The sequence below is a fragment of the Notothenia coriiceps genome, unplaced genomic scaffold (assembly GCF_000735185.1).
Source record: "Notothenia coriiceps isolate Sejong01 unplaced genomic scaffold, NC01 NC01_scaffold00004103, whole genome shotgun sequence".
NCBI lineage: Eukaryota > Metazoa > Chordata > Actinopteri > Perciformes > Nototheniidae > Notothenia > Notothenia coriiceps.
In genome coordinates, this window is record NW_011336804.1 from 185,742 (window position 1) to 205,698 (window position 19,957).

At 41.7% G+C, this 19,957-nt stretch overlaps 1 protein-coding gene across 1 annotated transcript in view; it reads left to right on the forward strand.

Annotated features, from left to right (window-relative positions):
- LOC104942051 (active breakpoint cluster region-related protein-like) overlaps window positions 1-5,012 on the forward strand; it is a 36,703-nt gene extending 31,691 nt beyond the window's left edge. The window contains exons 5-7 of the mRNA XM_010767246.1: window positions 754-861; window positions 2,741-2,801; window positions 4,849-5,012. Coding sequence (XP_010765548.1) covers window positions 754-861; window positions 2,741-2,801; window positions 4,849-5,012 — 333 coding nt within the window. The remainder of the gene's footprint in view (window positions 1-753; window positions 862-2,740; window positions 2,802-4,848) is intronic.
- The last annotated feature ends 14,945 nt before the right edge of the window (window positions 5,013-19,957 follow it).

Here is a 19,957-nt window from a genome sequence, read left to right on the forward strand (position 1 = left end):
ATCTACACAGTCATCTTGTAAGTGTCATATCAGGCCGATGGTTGCCTCATGTCTCCTCTCTTGTGCCCAGTTAACCCTCCACCTCACACTCTGAGAGGAAGTGGGAAGAGAGGACAAAAGTAACAAGTCAAACTCATTCACTATATTCAGCTGAATCCAATCTAACTGCTTTAATAGGGTGCAGTCAGCTCTTCAGCCCAGCCATTCAATTATGGCTGTAGCAGGATGCATATTCATGCACTGCTGCTCTGCAGCTTGTGTTACAATGCACATACAGTGCAGCAGAGAGGGCTGGTAATGAAAGGGAAAGTGAATCTGCTCAGAGCCAGTGGTGGGGTGGCACTATGGGAATGTGATTAGCCTATGTGCATGAACTGTACAGTATGTGTAACTGTGTGAGTGATTATTGTGCGTACGCTGATGGAGCAAGATGAACTGCTGCACTCTTTTCAACCCTTATATCCAGGCAAAATTCTGATGGGACTAGAAACTAATTAATCTGCCAGAGCCGTATATGAATTTGAATGTAATGGTTTGACGATATGAATGTAAGTGATACTGAAGGGGAAAGCAAGTTGTTCTCACTCTACTATATTTTGGTTTACAGCAGACTTGTGTTGTGATAGAATATTAGTTAACTTAGGAAGTTAGACAGTTAACTAGTTACTTGTTAAGTCTGAATCCTTGTTAACAATTCACATCAAATAGAAAAAAAGCACTTATTTATGCCACTATCTTTTTCTTTTTTTACAGGCCAGCCAGCTGGGAGTGTACAAGGCCTTTGTGGACAACTACAAGGTGGCACTAGAGACGGCAGAGAAATGCAGCCAGGCCAACGTCCAGTTCCATCAGATCTCGGAGGTAAGTTTATCCTCCAAAGATGATCAGAGAATCAAGGAACAGTTGAAAGGATGTAGGGAAGAAGTCGTGTGTGTTGGAGGAGGGGTTCTGTAAGGAAGTGGCAGATTTTTTCCGGCTGTGTATTTTCAAATTTAGCGCACTCGAGCTGGTTTCTCCAAAATTACCTACCCCACCTTTAAGTTTTACTTCCTATGAAAGACATAACAGTAAGTCAATGAAACAATAAACCAAGAATGAGAAAACTAATTCACATGGAGTGATGGTAGACGGGAAGCTAGGCGAGTCGAAACATCCTCTTTTACACAGGAAGCAGCAGGGTTTACGAGACATGTTGTCTTGTTTTGAGGAACACAAGCTTAAACTCAGCAAACTGATTTATGTTAACATATGCTACACCTACATAGGACAATTAATGATGAATAATAAAACAGAATACTTTTACTGCTCATTATATGATCACATATATCAAGCACAATGGTATATTTAGTATTGAGAGCTGAAATGGTGGAGGGTGGTGATCTTAGGTACTTAAATCAGTATGGTTGCTTTGAAGGTGTTTTACATGTAGTTGTCAAATAACATCTCTGACAGAAGTGATAACAGTGGAAAGGTTGAACCTGCTCTTTTCCCTTGTATCCATGCCACATTTATTAATACTGTGCACCTAAAAAAAATTGCAAATTAACTGAACCTTAAACAAAAATACAGAGGCAAAATATGTATTATAGTCATAGATATAACAATGAGATATCATAAAACGTGACTGACAAAAAGCTCAATTTTAAATGCAGTTACATTTATTTTCTAATTTATTTTCCATGCCCTGTTATGTTTTCAAGCCTTTTTTTCACAGCTTTCTTTTTCATTTTTTGAAACAAACGGAACATTTGAAATATTTTCAACTCTCTTATGCTGATGTCATCCCCTTCATCCACACACAAAAAAAGAGAAACAATGAAACAAAAAACTAAGACAAAACACAAGGGGGGATATCCGCAATATAAAATAATGCAGAGTCAACTAATTCTATAAGCAATTTACTCCAATGCATGATATTACTGGCCTTTTGCAACCACAATATGTAAGGAAGAGGCCGCGACCACTTATTTACAACTCATCAAAGGTTCCTCGCAATACATTGGTGGGGAAGAATTGATATCTGTTTATCCTACCACTTTGAGGCAAATCTACATTAGGAGTTGAAAGGCCTACGCCATTCAACATGATTCTGCCTTTTGACAAAACAAGGCGCTTTCACAAAGAATATCGTTTTGCATCCATTACTGCTCAAGCCGATGGAAGTTCTCAATTTATATTGAATCAAACACCACAACATTTGGATCAATGGACATAACCACAAAAAAAGTGCAAAGCTGTTTTCTGCACTTCTGACATGAAGAACATGAATCATCCCATTTTGACCTTTACCACCCACTGATGGGACACTAACATTACAGAACTTCCGCAGACTGCATGAAAAGCTACGTACTGTAAACATATGTGTATGATTAGCTTACACTCTCTTCCTTTCTGTAATTTTGGTAATTCTCCCGAACAACGCCCTGTCTTAACACTAATCCGATGACAATACACTGCAGAGTACTTACTGAAACTTGAGTTTTAGTCTTAGTTTTTTTTATTAAATCCTTAATAGATTTTTTTTGGATTTGCACTGTGGTGGATTTTTGATGCTGTTAACTTTAATTTAGTGTGATGTAAACTTGTGTAGGGTGCATAGACCAGTCTGCTGCAGTGACCCCATACAGTACTTCTGCATTAGTTCTATCTGCCTCAATGTGTGTGTGTGGGAGTGAGAGTGTGGATGTGTGTGTGTATAATTAATTAAAGTGATTGTTCCACTCCTCTCTCTTTCTTTCAGAACCTCAAAGTAAAAGGCCCTAAAGACTCCAAAGATTGTACCACAAATGTCTCAATGGAAGGTAAGTGTTATGTGGGTGTGTGTGTGTGTGTGTGTGTGCGCGTGCACATTCTTGTCTATTTGTGAGCGTGTGTGTGTGTGTTCATCTGTGTAGACTAGCTTGCTGCTTTAAGACTCCAGTCCTGCCCCTTCTACTTGTGTATGCAGTAGCAGGCTTTGCGAGGCAAACCGACACACACACACACACACACACACACACACACACACACACACACACACACACACACACACACACACCCTTTCTCTCTCTGCCGCTCTGCCTGTCTGCCTGAGAAAGGAGGCAGGAGAAGAGAGTGAGGAGAGGAGATGAGGGACATGGAGGTGCTTCTGGTCCTCAGGCTGTGTTGTAACTGCACATACGGTAACGACTGCTTGATATGATGTGCCACCGTTCGATGTATAGGCGACTTGGAGTGTCGTCTTTCCCTTTTTTCTGTCGTTTTTCAACGAACCGGGATGTCATCGTCTTTCACTGTAAGGTGGATTGATCGTCTTTAGTGTTTGCCGTGAAGTTAGGACACTTATAGCTAAGCTGTCGGATTGATTTTGGATGTTTGGAGCATGAAGTAACGCTCATGGTGCACATATATTATCTCTCTGCTGTATAAATGTGTTTCTTTTGAATCTTTTGTGTTCTTACTGAGTGAGGATCCTCTGGAGCTCACTCATACTGGCAAACTGCAATTATTCATGTCTTTTTATCATACAAAATGTTCAGAAGGACAGCAGCTTTTTTCTGTGTATCTGTGTTCAGAAGCCGGGCACGTTTAGTGTAGTAATATTAGGACTGCTGGCCCCAGACTGCTCCTGGTGGAGAATACTTATCGCCGGAAACAAGTCTGATGTGTGTGTGAGGGAATGAGTGTGTGTGATAGGGAGTTGGTAGATCCTTACATGCTTGGTGCAGTTTTGGGTTTATGGCACAACTTAACCAGGGAGAAGACTTCTCTCTGCAGGGAAATAATTAAATAATGTAGGTTGTAATTGTATGTGGCTTAGTCAGTCTGAGAGAGGGTGGGTGTTCATTTGTTTGTGTGTATGTATCAATTGTCAGCATCATGTACCTGTGAACCGTTCATTTATGCAGTGTAAATGAGGAATAACGCAAACATGCTGGTGGTTTTAATCATATCATTTTCTCGTCTTTACTGCTTCGGCTAAATGATCATACACTGTAATATTGGATTGCTGTACTACCACCTGCTGTGGTGGTTAAATAGCATGACGCTTGCGTAATATTCCCTCAACAATCAGTGTTTGTCAGCACCTGGGGGCAGCTGCTCTGATTAGAGTTTGAATTACATTTCCTTAATTACCTGGCGAGGTAGTCCAGGGATTTCTCTACCTCAGTGACTTCCTTTTCTGTTCCCTCCATATTTCTGTTATCGTGTTTTCTTCCCAACTCCTTTCTTCTAGGGGTGTGAATCTTTTGGTATGTTATGACACAATGAGTTAAAACCATTTCTGATCAAAATCAATACTTGATCCAGTACACACAGGGGTTAAGCTTGTCTATTCTATTCTGCAGTAGTTAATATTGGCATATGAGCCGAGTAGCACGTGAATAATGTTATGGAGTTTTATATTTATATATAAGCTGTATCAACTGATTGCAATAATGTTAACACATAAAGGCAAAATTAAGACAATGTGAATTAATTCATCCTAAAGTTGCACAAATAAACACTTTTTTCTATAAAAGTCTATCCATTCTTACTTTAGAGAAAGTAATGTAAGTATTTCTCCATTTTCAGTGACTTGTATAATAACAAGTCATACAAAAACATGAACATGCTTCCTTTTCCATTATTACAATTGGTAGTCTTAGGCTAGCTGCGTTTTAAATTTCTCAAAAACATTTCAAAAATGAATTTCACCCAAATTGATGCTGTAAAAGTTTTCAATAAATCACTCAATGATGCTCGACACAACTTTGACTTGGTAGAAGAAAACGATAACAATTTTATAAAGGTTTCCCTCAACCCTACTTTTATCCCTGTGCACGGCTCTTGCTAACATTGCATACTGAGTTTCTTTCCAAATGAAAGCTGGCAGACCCTGCGTCCTCACTGTAGACCCCTGCAGTGTGGTGCTGTTCAAAGACTTTGCCCACGTGTCTATCGCCTCCTTATCAAAGATGATCTATCTGTCCGTCGGCCAAGTCGTCAGGACGACCTTGAGAGAAGGACCAATCAGAGTCGCCTCGCTGTGACGGGTCATCGACTTCCAATAATCCTCCTCTCTCCGTCTTCTCATCCTCTCACGTCCTGACTCCTGACCGTACTTTGAACCTCTCTATTATTGAACTCCCTCGTCCAGACTGTCTCAGCAACTATTTGATGGATTGCTGAGAGATCTTTGTACTGACTAATTTGCTTCAAAGGAAGAATCACTTTCTATCTAGTGCAGACATCTCAAATATCACATGTTTTCACATTAAATGTATGCACAATGTCCACAAATGTTCTTCCTAGTTCTCTGAGGAACATTTGCATGCACCATTGACATTCTTTAAAGTTAACAACAGCATGTTAGCATTGTCACTGTGACCATGGTAGCATGCTGATATTAGCATTAGGCTAAAAAAGTATCTTTGTTTCTGAGCTGCTAACACGACTGCTTTGTCTAGTTTTCATGAAGAACCAAGGTGCAGTACAATTTTAAACATGCAGCACGTTAAACATTAATAATCATTTGGGTTCTTACCTACATATACAACCAGCCAACATACTAGCAACTAATGTGTACTTAAATGTAATCAACTCACATCTGGAATTAGCCAAGGCAACCTAAAGGCACCGACAGTTTCCCAAAGTATTTGAATTGAATACAAAGCAGTATGCACATAATTGTGTTTGCAGCCTCTTGTAGTCCGCACAGGTCGAGCTGTAAATCCTCTGGGAGTTTGGGGCATTGGTTCATCGAACCAGGACCAGCTAAGAGGGCCGCATTATTAATGACCAGAGGCTGGAGGAACTTCAAAGAGCATCAGCAAGGCCCTCTAGAAGACTTATACAGTTCATCAGTGTATCCTTGTGTGTGTGTATTTGAACATATAGGAGTGTGTTGAGTTTAATATGACAAGCCCGATCTGTGGATCTGAACATGTTCCCTGTAGGTTTGTGCTCTGGCCCTTTCATATCTTTTAAGGAGGCGAGAAGAAGAAAGGAGGATGAAGAGTACAGAGAGAGATGACACGTCTGCTGTACAGCTGATGGGAGTGATGTTGAATGGTTTAAACAGAAATGTGTAGCACCGAGTCTCCCTCTTTGTGGGAGCAGGCTGTCTGGGACGACCTGCCCTGCATACAGAAGGCACATCACTTCCCTCTGTTTCACTTGGATAGCTTTCCTTCCCTTTCCATTTAAAAATCAGTTGTTTTAAGTCCGCTCTATAATACATTTAGATTAGCTTGATCACTGAGTGGAACAGTGTCAGCTGGTTTCCTATATTCTTATGCCCTTGTTGATATGCTTGTATTTATTGCATACCCTCTTTCTGAGTGCAGAGCAGCATTATTATATATTTTATGCTTGGTGATGCCAGTTGCTTTATTATTTTGAGACCTTGAAACATTTTTGGCATTTCATTACTGTTGTAATCCAGGGCTGACAGACGAAAGAATAAAAGCCCTCTCCTTTAACATCACACCCCCTCTTTATTCATATCTATATGCGTTTCTTCCCATTCCTCTCTCCCTAGGGGTCCTCTCATATGCCACCTTGCTTGCCGCCCCTCTTCTTGGTGTCATTTTATTTCCCATCTTTCCCTCTGTCTTATCCGTGGGAGTTTCTCACCTAGAGGTGTCATTTATGTCAGATCTGTTCTCACCATCTCAGGAGCAAAGCCGTCCCTAGAGGAACCGGCAGAGTGCGGTGGTGGAGGCTCAAACTCTGATTCTATATATAGCACGCATGCTTTATGTGTGTGGTTTATGTTTGCATCCAAGACTCTGTTGAAGTACAGTGCCAAGGCAGGATGTAAATAACCTAGCAGGATCATACATATTTAGCAGAAGCAAACTGTATCAAGGCAAGGCAAGTTTATTTATATAGCACCTTTCAACACAACGCAATTCATGGTGCTTTACAAAAATGAAAGACATTAAGAAAAAGGCATTTAAAAACAGTCATTAAAAAGCAAAGATAATAAAAGAAAAAATACATGAATAAAAAGTTACAGTGCAGTTTAAGATATGAATAGCTCACACAGAAGTTCCATTTTACTGATGCCTTTCTTTAAGGTTTCTCCGAACATGAGCTGTGTACGCTTGTATGGAACATATGTCCCGATCAGCATGCACAGAGAAAATCAGCCAGGACTAAGTCCCCAGACACTGATTCCCTGGGGTTACTCGCCCCAAATGTTCATTAACCAAAAACGAAAGACAACCGCTCAGTTTCAATTAAAAGCAGCGGCAAAAAAGATAAGTCTTCAGCCTGGATTTAGCAGTAGTGAGAGTTGCAGCGGACCTGCAGGTTTCTGGGAGTTTGTTCCAGATATTTGGAGCATAATAACTAAACGCTGCTTTACCATGTTTAGTTCTGACTCTGGGGACAGAAGGCTGACCAGTCCCTGAAGACCTGAGAGATCTGGATGGTTCATCATTTAGCAGGAGGTCAGAAATGTATTTTGGGCCTAAACCATTCAGTGCTTTATAAATCAGCAGCAGTATTTTGAAATCTATTCTTTGACACACAGGAAGCCAGTGTAAAGACTTCAGAACAGGAGTGATGTGATCCACTTTCTTAGTGTTAGTGAGGACTCAAGCAGCTCTGAAGTCTTTACACTGGCTTCCTGTGTGTCAAAGAATAGATTTCAAAANGGCACTCCTACTGCTTCTGGGCGCACCTGGTCTTGACGCGACAAAAAGACGCAGTCGACCGCATGAGGACTGCAACTCCCTCCTGGTCTACCTGCATGTGCCATCCGACCTCTGCAGCTCATCCAGAATGCAGCGGCTCGTCTGGTCTTCAACCTTCCATTTCAGCCCACTTGAAATGTTTGGCTCTATGAAACTTGGTGTTCTTATATGATTCTGTTTTCTTCAACATCCACGCCGCTCCTCCGCTCCCTTCACTGGCTTCCAGTAACTGCTAGAATCCACTTCAAGACACTGGTACTTGCGTACCATGCTGCGAATGGATCTGGCCCTTCCTACATCCAGGACATGGTTAAACCGTACACCCCAGCACGTGCACTCCGCTCTGCATCAGCCAAACAGCTTGCTGCGCCCGCACTGCGAGAGGGACCCAAGTTCCCATCAGCAAAAACACGAGGGTTTGCTATCCTGGCTCCAAAATGGTGGAATGAGCTCCCCAGTGAAATCAGGACAGCAGATAGCTTGCACATCTTCCGGCGCAGACTGAAAACTCATCTCTTTCGACTCCACTTCGAGCGATAGAACTATTAACAAAGCACTTATATACTAACAAAGGACTGGCTTATCTAAAGACAGTTGAGTAGCACTTGAAATGTTTGGCTCTATGAAACCTGATGTACTTATATGATTCTGTTTTCTTCAAGTTTGTATCTTCCTGGTCGAATGTACTTATTGTAAGTCGCTTTGGATAAAAGCGTCAGCTAAATGTAATGTAATGGAAAAGCAAACAGAAACATTATCTGATTGCCACCTTCCCGGAGTTAAAACCAACTCAATGCTTTGACAGTTCAACATGAAGGTGTGTTAATAATTCATTCATGATTTTTTTCTAAAAAACTTGATGCAGAGCCAAGGTTTTGAAGCTAAGCTGACAGCAGACAATTAGCTCTGCTTTCTCCACACAATCCAAGCGTTAACTGGAGTATCGTCGTCAAATAGTCAAGCAAATAACCATTCCGAAAAAAAAACTTTAGGAGTCGGAGCTGTACTGCATATTCAGTGTTCAGACATGAAAGTGGTACTAACAATGTAATGCTAAATTACAGGCAAAAAAACAAGAACACGCCTGAATGAGAGAGACGAAACATTTGTTTTTTTCTGGGCTTTCATCTTTAAAGGGTTTTTCTTTCCCTCAAAATGCTGTCAGCTATTCTGTTAACTAATTAGGGTATCATCCACACAATCCCAGCCCCACTAAGAAAATCAGTTTAGGTTCAAAACCTCATTAGCAGGAGATGAAGCCATCAACTTGAAAGTGGAAATAAAACATTTAATACATAGAGAGTCTACCTGCTGAAGCTGTACCCAGTACCCTGAGGATTGTGTTGTTATGATGACTCTCTCTTTGAAAACAGTGTTAGCACACCTCAGGCTTGTTAAGAGCAGCAGTAGTTAAACATTTATTCTCGGATGTATCCAACCTCTCTCTAAGTCTCGTCTTTTATTCATCCTACTTTAATCCTCCATCTTTTTCCTTCCAATTCGGAGACAAAGACGACTGCTTAGAGGCGAAACAAAGAGTGTGTTTTCAACTAATGATCGTTACCAAGCAGCCAGAGGCAGGATTACTGAGGCTGGTTCTCAGTGGCTTCTATCTAACCAGAGCTGACCTGCTTTTAGGTTATACTGGAGGGAAAGGAAAATATATGAGAGATGCTATCAACCCAAACAACTCCTCTGCAGCTCCTGGAACACACACCTACAGCACACATCCCTCTCGCGGCTATTATACAACGCACATTACATAATTCATACAATTTGTGACTCTGTGAAAAAGACTTCTGAGGCACCCTCCCTCACGAACACTCACTCAGCTCTTTGAAAGCAGCCCCAGCAGAGGGAACAGGTACCACAGTCGAGTTGGCACCCCCGCCGGATCAACACATTGTATCATTCTGCCGGGGACGTTTATATATATATATAAAAAATGTAAAAAAACATTGCCGAGATGAATTCAGCAAGACACGCTGGTTATGCAACAGGCTGCTTCAAGCACAGTCATCTGAGAAACAATCTGATCTGGAGAGAACAGTGTTTATCTGCAAAGTTACTTAAACTGGTGCATTTCAGCTGTACATTTAGTATGTGAAAGCTAATTGTGCTTTAATAAAAGCCAACTTTTGGGTGCATACATTGACGTTAACACAAACATTTGAATCCTAATGTCAGACTTAATGCTTTGTTTTTGTTAAAAAAGGTACACAAAAACGTTTCTTCTCCCGAAAGGTTTAACATTCCTTAATGTGTGAAAAAAGGCACAAGTTCAAGCTGCAATGCTTTGATCCCCGACACATCACATGTGCCATCAGTCTGCTCTAACACCAGAGCTAGATATGGCATGAGGCCATAAACACTAACTAACCGCACTGGCAATGACCTCATCTTTTACACAGCTGACAAGTTCAAAACATCCTTGCATGGAGCCTGAAGGGACTTTAGAAGCATTTCCTCCACATGAAAACAATTACGTCATTACTAGCCTTGTGTGTGGTGGCACAAGGGGTCAGGTCGCAGATCAGACTTCATGAAGAGCTTTGTTATTGAGTCTTTGAAAAGGGTTAAACTGTGTAGAATTCCCCTTAGAACCAATATCTGTATGTTTACATCGTTTAATTCATTACAGTCTATGTAGTTTGTCTGCCAAGTGAAGGAATGTTTGGTTTCATTAGTGAAGACAAACACCTGTCAGGCTGGCCAGTTCTAACATTTAAAGCAGAACTAAAAAAATAAAAAAAATAAAAGCATTATAAGGTATTGCAGACTGTAAAAGCATTAAAACAGCAAAACATAATTGTTTTAAGCCTCAGTTTTGGACTTTCAAGAGTAGGAGGGGTTGCTAATATTTACTGATACAAATAAAAACAAATGAGATAAGGGGATGTGCATGTGCAGCCCAGATCGCAGTCCGAACAGGAAATGGGCATCCTGTCTCCCTTGCCCTGGGAGAGGAAGTCATAAAGCAGAATCAAATGCCTGGCACTGCACACAATCCTGCCATATGAAGAGAGTGTGTCATGGGAAGTCATAGACTCAATAACAACCTTCGCAATAACCAAAGTTATGAAATACAATGAATTCACTTGGGGGGAAAGGGGCGCTGGGCGTAGATTCTGTACATGAAGCTAAAAATCATTACCGATCGGTCACGAGTCACCACAGTATTACACTACCTGACTACCTTTATATTGAACATGGAGAGGCCTTGTACCACTCTGAAGTGGAGTGGAAGAAATATGGAAAGGTCAGTGAGACTTGCTGAGATGTGAAGTGATGGAAACACGAGAGCACGCATGTTTGAGCCATGACCTGAATTTAGAGAGCCAAACACTTTCTAAGAAAATTCACACCCAATAAGATAGTCGTACAAAATATGTATAGTATCTAAGTCGTAAGTCATTCAAATGTTAGCAAGGGAATCATTGAGCTAACGCAAACTAAAACCCTTTAAATCTCACAAAAGAATCAGCTGTTGTGTACCTGAATGTGGCTGTTTGTAATGCTATTTTTAAATATAAATCTGGACATAGTAAACTAAATCTCTCTAGATCAGCTTTTATTAAGGTTAAAGGTCACTTTTAAATATTGCAACAGGCTGAAATGACTATTTTATGGACCTAGCATTCACTTTAAATCTTCCTACAAGCCTACGCCACACTTTCAATATGTTAATATCCCCTTTCCAGCGGTTTTCATATCTTCTCCTTTTTTCTGTGACAACAAGGAAAATTCAGTCTGTGTGTCTGGGGGCTTTCTTTCTTGAATCACCCGTGAACACGGTTAGATCACCACAGGAGTCGAGCAGATGCCTCTGCAACACTCCAACGTGCAAAAACTGCATGCAGAACCCCAAAAATAACAGCTGCAGTACCTCCAGCTACTGATTAAGAGTCAGCCACTGTTTCTTCTGCATATGGTGGGGAGGAAACACAAGCTAAACACTAGCCAAAGGTTTTTGGAATTGGTATATAAAATATAATCGTATTATTTCACGAGTGTGAGAGTTAGTGGGGTCATGCAGAGCCTCTTAGGACTGACAGCTTACTGAGGCATACACACACTGATATAAAAGGTAGTTCAACAAAGACTGTACAGTAGGGCTCAAGGACAAGAAGGAGCCTAAGAATGAGTACACACACACACACATACACACCTGGCAGAGAGCAGGGCTGAGGCTCGTCTTTCAAAATATTGGAATTTTAAGAGGAATGAACAATAACATGGAAGCGTGAATGGAAAATAAGACGGACAATATTGAAACCTTTCATGAACATGATAGTCAAACCATTTGTTTGTTCAGTTTTCTGCCCTTTCTCTCATCTTGTCGGGAAAGGGAACCTTCCCTTGTCTAAACATCATTAGATCTTAACTACTTCTGCTGATACATCCATTGGATTGTGGATGTTTTGCAAAGCTTCTCCTGAGGTTATAGAACGGAAACCCAGGATGTCAGTAATCCCTCCAACACACTATGCTGCTGGATTCATACGGATGCTTCTGGGGAAAACGTTTAGAGTGAAACTTTAAACAGTAGACAGGATGTAGTAGGGAAGTGTGGGGAACTCAACAACACAACAAACCATCCGTCCTGCTCAATTGTTGGTCCAAAATGTATTCTACTATTCCTACAAACTTTACTGACACTGCTCCATAGCGGACATCTGACCTTCCAACTTTTACAAAGACCAACCAGCCACACTTCAGCATAAAACAAGGAAAAAACACAAAACCTCAAACAGGCCCCACTGCAGAACAACCCTCCTGCATAACGAGGTGCAGAACCACAGTGGGCAAATACTTACTCAATCTCAGACCCCAGGGATGGCCATGTGGAAAGCATTGAAGTTCCATCACAATCATCTCTAACGTCTAAACAATCAGCCAAACAAAGGGTCTTTTAGTAAACACTAAAGCTGCATACCTGTCAAACCAGATTCCCCTGTGTTCAAAACTGAAGAATCCCGGAGCAAACGTCAGCTTCAGATGGAAATCCATCCCATCTTAATGCAGTAGGAACCGCTCTGGTCCCCTGACTGGCCACTTGAAAGCCAGAACGGGCTCTCCATGCTGGGACACAGTGTGTTGCTGAGGCCCATTTACTTTAATATGGGCCAGAAGGCCGCCAACAACAACAGGAGGAAGAGGGATGGAGAGAGGGGAGAAGTATTGTGGTCTCACTTGGGATAAAAAAAGACAGTTCCATGTGGCGGTCAGATAATTGGATTTGGCAGGGATGTGAAATCTGATTAAAAAAAGAAGGCTCAGACACTGAGGGGTGTCTCTGTAGAGCAGCCAACCAGTCAGCTAAGCACAAAGGAGGACAGCGTGGAAGAGAGGAGGAGGAATAAGAGGAGCAGTTTGACATTTATAGGACAGCCTTACTGGATTTCTTGCGATTGAGATATAGATGTCAAAATCAAATCCACTTTCATAGTATTTTCTCAAATAAAAGAATGCAATTTGCCGCTGGTTAGGTTAGCTTAGGAAAAAGACTACAGGAAGTCAGTATGCCGGGCCAAGAAATAGCCTGACACCCAACATGAAACCACTTTCTTGTGCAAATACACAAACAAGATGCAAATTGTGTGAGGAAGTTTTAGAGGGAGTGGTATTTTGTTACCTTTGGACAGAACTGAGATAGCTGTTTCCCCTGTTTGCAGTATGTATGATAAGCTAAGCTAACTGCCTGTTGGCTACAGCAAAGGAAAGGATTTGACTCTATTTTGGTTAAGGCTTAGTTATGTTTAGGCAAAACACTATGGGGTTAGTGATAGATAAGGAATGTTAGGGTTTAGTTCAAATATTTTAAGGTTTTTGGACCATAATTGTTGTAATAATAACCCCATTGTTATAGTTAGAGAACAACCATTACAAAACTATCTACCAGGAACACTTCCAATCAGCAGACTTTGTAGATTCATGAGAATATCACTCCATTTCTTCCTTCACTCCTGACAAAGTCCACAGTGGCTAGATGGCTTGTATAAATCAGACTTAGGAATGCATTATCTTGGGCTTTATACCCACATAAACCCAGGTTGTCAATGCAATATACAAGGCATATTCTATGAATGAAATACCAGCGTAAAACAATAGGTAAACCCTGGTTATAGATCAAAGAGAACAGAGCCGTAACATCTCCAGGCACTGACATCCACAGGACTATCAACCACTGACCACACAGGAATTGACAGACCCCAGACAATCCTGGAGATGAGCCTCTCTGCGCTGGCAGGCAGAGACAGGCATGAAATGAGCTTTGCCCCACAGAGAGTTAGACTTTAGAATTGGAGGGATGAAACCCTCTTTAATGGTCACACATGCAGAGCACACAGCACACACAGTAACATTTGGCCTCTGCATTTAACCCATCCTAGAACTAGGAGCAGTGGGCAGCTATTGCACAGCGCCCAGGGAGCAATGGGAGTGAGGGGGGAAGGGGGGTGTCCGGTGCCTTGCTCAAGGGCACCACAGCAGGGCCCAGGAGGTGAACTGGGACCTCTCCAAGTAGCAGTCCACACTCCATATTTAGGTCTGGTCGGGGACTTGAACCGGCGACCCTACAGCTCCCAGTCCAAGCCCCTACTGACTGAGCCACTGCCGGACAGGGACTGGGACCATGATGAGAGGGAGGAGGTGAATCTCTTTCCCAATGTCATCGGTTGTCTATAAATCCACAGAGTGAGAGCAGCCAGGGAATGTGTGAATGCAGTTTATATGTGAATTAGAAGAAAGGATTACTGCCCTGGGGAAAAAAACCTGAATTAAATTTGGAATTTGTTGGTCAGCTAGTGAGAGTGGGTGTTAGCTTACACACAGAAGGGTGACAAAGAAAGCGAAAGGTTGGGGTGTTAACGCAGAGTCTACTCGTCATTATTAATCACCCCTTCTAGCTTTTCTGTGTTCTCCAACCTCCACATTATTATTATCTCCAAGTCTCAGGCTCCAAAGCTACCGCACAGCTGAAACAATAAAAAAGGCACTGGGAAACTTTAGTATCTGATCCTGTTTGGTGAAAAAACTGATGCTCTTATGGCTGGACTGAAAGGCTCTCATCACCTCTCATGCTTTTATCTGTAGACATTGACAGCCTCCGTGTTCAAATATGTCACTCTTTGTATCAGCTGACCCCCCTCCTTTAGACTGTTTCCAATTATTTCCGAACCCTGACTCTTCCACGAGACAAAGGGCGGTGGTAATATTCACGAGGTTTCTCTGGAGAGCCTTTTAATTTTTCAGGCTGTGATGAGATCCTTTGTTCCCACTTTAACTCTCAGCATCGCATAATTGGCCACCATCTGGGGCTCTCGTTCCCATTCTCCTCCTCCATCTCTGTCTCTTCTGGGTCTCGCTAACCACGCTCTCCACGTGTGCTGCATATGCATGTTCATTGTAGGAAATCATACATCTGTTATCAATCCCTTACACTTCCCATAAACATTATGTAATGGTGTAATGGTATAATGAGGACCAATTACAAAGCCCGCTTGCACCCGACATCTCTGAGCTGTGTATTTTAAAATGTGAAAAATTGCACCAAAAAAAAGAAAGAGATGCATTGGCCTTTGAACTTTTTTTTTGACTGGATCCTTAGTCATCCAAATGCTACTGCTCTTCCTACACGGTTCACAGTTCACTTTTTATCATTGGCTGAATCAAAAGTCTGCCCAACGCCTCCGATTTGTACCGAGTCCAGCAGCTGAGATTTAAACTCGTTCTGGCATCCTTTTACTCATAACATGGTTACATTCAGAATCTAAGTTTAGCTGTCAACGCTGGAATCCAACATATTTTATTGCAACACTAGCAGTCTGGCCTTTTGGATTGCAATGTGGTTCGGTCCAAAATTGTTGGTCCAGACTGTCATAACACATTGTGGTTCCGAGTGGACAAAGCTTCCGACTTTACTGCTTTTTATTCCATAAGATTGCATGTTTTAGTACATTCGACTTCCTCATGTCTTTTCCTCCTAGGCAAAAATATCTGTGTAAAAAAAAGGACAAAAGCATCAAGCTGGATGACAAATATAAATCAAATGTGCCTGTGTTGTCTGCATGCTGACACATAAACTAGATTTGGCAGATCAGGGGCTTTTCCTACTCTACTCACAAAGAGAAAAAGCAGTGGGTATCTGCACGTTTGCATGATCTAAGAAAGCTTAAAGGAGTGTGTGTAGTTATTTAGGGCATGCATATCCCAAGTGGTTGACAGGCCGTGGATGTTTTAAGTGGGAACAAAGGCTGTCTAAGCGAAGGTTTTGATGGAGGAGCTTCTTTGTGGGAAGAAGACAGGGAAAGACTGAACATCCACCAAAACACGGCTATCAGCTCCAATGATCAAGGATCGTCTGATGAGGAAGTCGGATTAATTGAGACTCATCAATAAGAAAAAAGCACCATATGCTAAAACAGAGAGAATATGAGGGATGAACATCATTAAAAAACATAAAGAATAAAATAAGCGGGTTTATGAGGAAAAGGATCTTGGATGCCCTTTGTTATTGGATGGTTGTACACACTCCATCCATTCACAACCCCTACCCCAACATACACACACACACACCAAGCCAGACAAAGGAAACACAGGCTAATAAACACCAGGTAATGCATCAGACTGAAGTTATTGATATCATTTAAAATGTATTAGCCCATCACCCAAATGTGTGTGTATGAGAGTCTGGTTTATCCCCAGGGGGTCTGAACACACACAGCAGAGTCCCATCTGTTAATGTTGTTGACAGCTAAGTGTGTGTGTGTGTGTGTGTGTGTGTGTGTGTGTGTGTGTGTGTGTGTGTGTGTGTGTGTGTGTGTGTGTGTGTGGCCACAGGGGGTGTGTAGCATGGAAACATGACAGATCACAGCCCTAAATGACAGGGGGGGCTGAAACAAAATAGATGACACCATGTATTAGACACTCATTTATATGAATACCTACACACTGAAGAATACACACACACATTCTCACACACACACACACACACACACACACACACACACACACACACACACACACACACACACACACACACACACACACACACACACACACAAAGCCTCATTAAAACCTCGAAGCTCCATGTTCAAAACAAATACTACATGAAACACCACAGCCCTGCATGCCCCGGGGGCGAGATGTTTTCAGTAGAAAATACATAGAAAAGATGTTTCAGCTTTGGAGTCTGGAAAATAAAAAATATAAAAAGCAAAAAGAAGTATAAACTAATTATGTTCCCATTTGTGTTAATTCTGTGCTGCATGGCTTTGGTTTTATTCAGACTATATACCAAAAAGAATCAAAATTATATTAACTTAGCCACTTCCCGCATCTGCTTACAAATACATTTCTAATGGCTCTCTCTTCACATTTTATACATACCGTAAATGATACTCAACAGGCTATATTTCAATGTTGTGACAGCCCCATGTTGGCATGACGTTTTGATCGAGTGCGGAGAAGTGAGATCAGAGTTTGAGGTTTGCACTTTCTGCTATGGCTGAGTGCCGCTGGTCCACATGTTTCACCGCTAATTCTCAAGATGGCCAGCTCGCAATTAGCCCAAACAACTGCACTTTCACCGATAAAGCCTTCACATGGCATGTAAATGTCAAACTTTGCATCTAATGCTTCATGTAGAGGAAAGCGCTTCGTCTCCTAAGTGAGAAAGAGAGTGCATTTAGATGCTCGCCCTCAAACTTTACAACCCCACTGCACCCGTATTTTTTAACAGTTATTCCGGACTAATGCGTGCACCCCCTGTCCAGCAGGCTAAGGGCTGCCAGGAACAAACCGCTCGATCACCCCCTTTGTCTTTTTATTACTGATGCCCAATTTCTCTGGCTACCATTATCTTTCGTTAAAAACGATCAGGTTACTGCTTATCGGCGCCCAGCAAAACTGCTTGGATAAAGGGGGGTCGACATGAACTCTCCCCAGAACAAAAAACAATGAAAACAACCTCCAGCAGTGAAGAGGGGGGGCACGCACTTGAGGGATGATGGGAGGAAAAGTTCAAGAGGTTGAGTTGGTTTCCCTTTGCTGGGGACATTGCTGAAGATGCAAAAGGAATAATTGGATGAGCTTATTATTCCTTAGAGAACATCTAGCTTCTTTTATAGATTCACAGTATGAAAAAATGCAAATACCAAACAGTTCACCCATTGTAGCCATGCCTCATACTGCTCAAACCCCTCTTTTGCAGCCCTGTTCGGCAGTAAATCTGTATCCGCTCGTTGTACACCCGTTTTTCAAAGATTTGGGTACGGAGGAAAAGAGAGAGGGTTTTATTTTCTGACGCTGCGTGAGTTCCCTGACGCACCGGGGAAACATATTTATGTATAAAAGACATCACAAAGTGCATTTTGCATGATAGGTCCCCTTAAAGAAAACCTAAAAAAAAACATAAAGATGCTCAGGCAAGTTCAGCCTCTTTTAATCTATTATTTCTGAGCGCTTATCTGCAATGGACGTCCAAGATAATTATCCTGAAGATGTGTACAATGTAGCCAAAAATATCTGCATCGTGCCTATTTGTTCGCATATAGCTGAACCCTGACTTAAATAAAGAGTACGCATTTTGATGATCTTAAAGCACCATAACTGCACCTATGAGCCGTCACAACCCCAACTAATCATGTTAATATGCTGTTTACATTACAATAACAAACTTCTAGATGTTATAAGAACAATGGCACCTGTCCCTTTCACCTCGTACTTTGATAACCTCTGAAGAAAACGACTTTGAGGTAAATCCAAAGCCTTGAGAAACACTTTACCATGTTCCTAAACAGTGCGACAGACTAAACGGCTGCTGGTGGGTGTATGAAAGACAGCACACTCTTCCCCTGATAAGAGAAGAAATAAAAGCCTTAGAGGTGAGCCCACGGGAGGCTGGGATGTGGCACACATTACTGGATGAAAGCATTGCTGTGGCTGGGTGATACGATGTGTCCCTGCTACACAAAGCTCTGGGGCTGTAAACCTAAACAGTTACATAACTGCTCCTCTGAAGACAAGCAACGACAGATAACAAGGGTCATTAGGAGAATGGCACAAAACATAGGGTAAGAGAGGAGATGGTTTTCACTTTCATGAGTTCAAGTAAGTTCATTTTGGTGTCCCTTTAGAGCAAGATAGAACAAAATCCCAGCAACTGGAGATGTATGAAGAATCACACTACTGTAGTAATCAAGATACTTTCAGAAAATTATGATCTTGAAGCGTTTGTAATTGATATTTCCAATATTTTTTTAAACTAGAGGGAATTCCGAGAGAGTCTCGGATTTTAACTAAACGTCTTTAGATAGAGGACAATCAATGGTTACAGAACTAAAATATCACTAACAACCTGCAAAAGGGATAACCAGCTGGAGGCTACAACTTTGGGTCCTGATACTGATCATTGTTCCAAATCGCCTCCTCAGAGACATTTAAGAATGCATTTGTGTTGCCAGTTTGAGAGACAGGGGGAGAAAACCCTGATGTTGTTGCCATTTATTGGAGGATTTACAATGTGACCTTAGAGATCAGAGGTTATCTGCTCAGTGGACGTCTGTTGGCTGAAGGGCTGGAAATAAATGGTTCCATCTTCCCCTGTGGACAAGCAACTCAATCAAGCTAACATGAGTGTGCTACTGTCGGCATTCTCCTACACTTTTCCTTCACTGTGTGTGTGTACGTTCACAATGATGGATAACAAAACCTCTGGGACATTGAGATAGAATAGTCCTACAGCTTCTAAATAAAACCTCTGGCCCGAATCATAACATCTTCTAATGACAGAGCAACAAAGTGAAGGAACAGCAGTTGGGTAAAAAAAGAAAACTTCCAACCCAGAATGCCCATTTACGGCGAGCTTGTTAAATAAATCAGAGGGGTCTCCAGAGAGGAAAGCAAAACATTGGAGGCTCCTTCTAAACTCAGCTTCAGCAGGAAAGCAAACAGCTCGGGTCCAAGTGAAAGTCCCTCTAGGTACTAACTCTGGACTTTGGGGCACACTGGTGTCCTTTACACTAACATGTTGCAAACATGTACAATACTTAAGTTTGTTGCCTGCAAAAACACAGTGCTGTCAGACGAAATACCAAGGATTTCATGTTTCTGTGACAATGTGCCAAAAGCAAAACAGACGGAAGTGAGAGTTCCCCTTGGAGGATAAGTTTATCTTGAAACAACTTAAAATGTTATGGTTCATTGATTAGAAAATTGTAACTGTAGTTCCCAAACATTGGGAGATTTGGTGATTGTAAATAGGAAGTCTTCTGTTGCTCTGGACTTGGAGC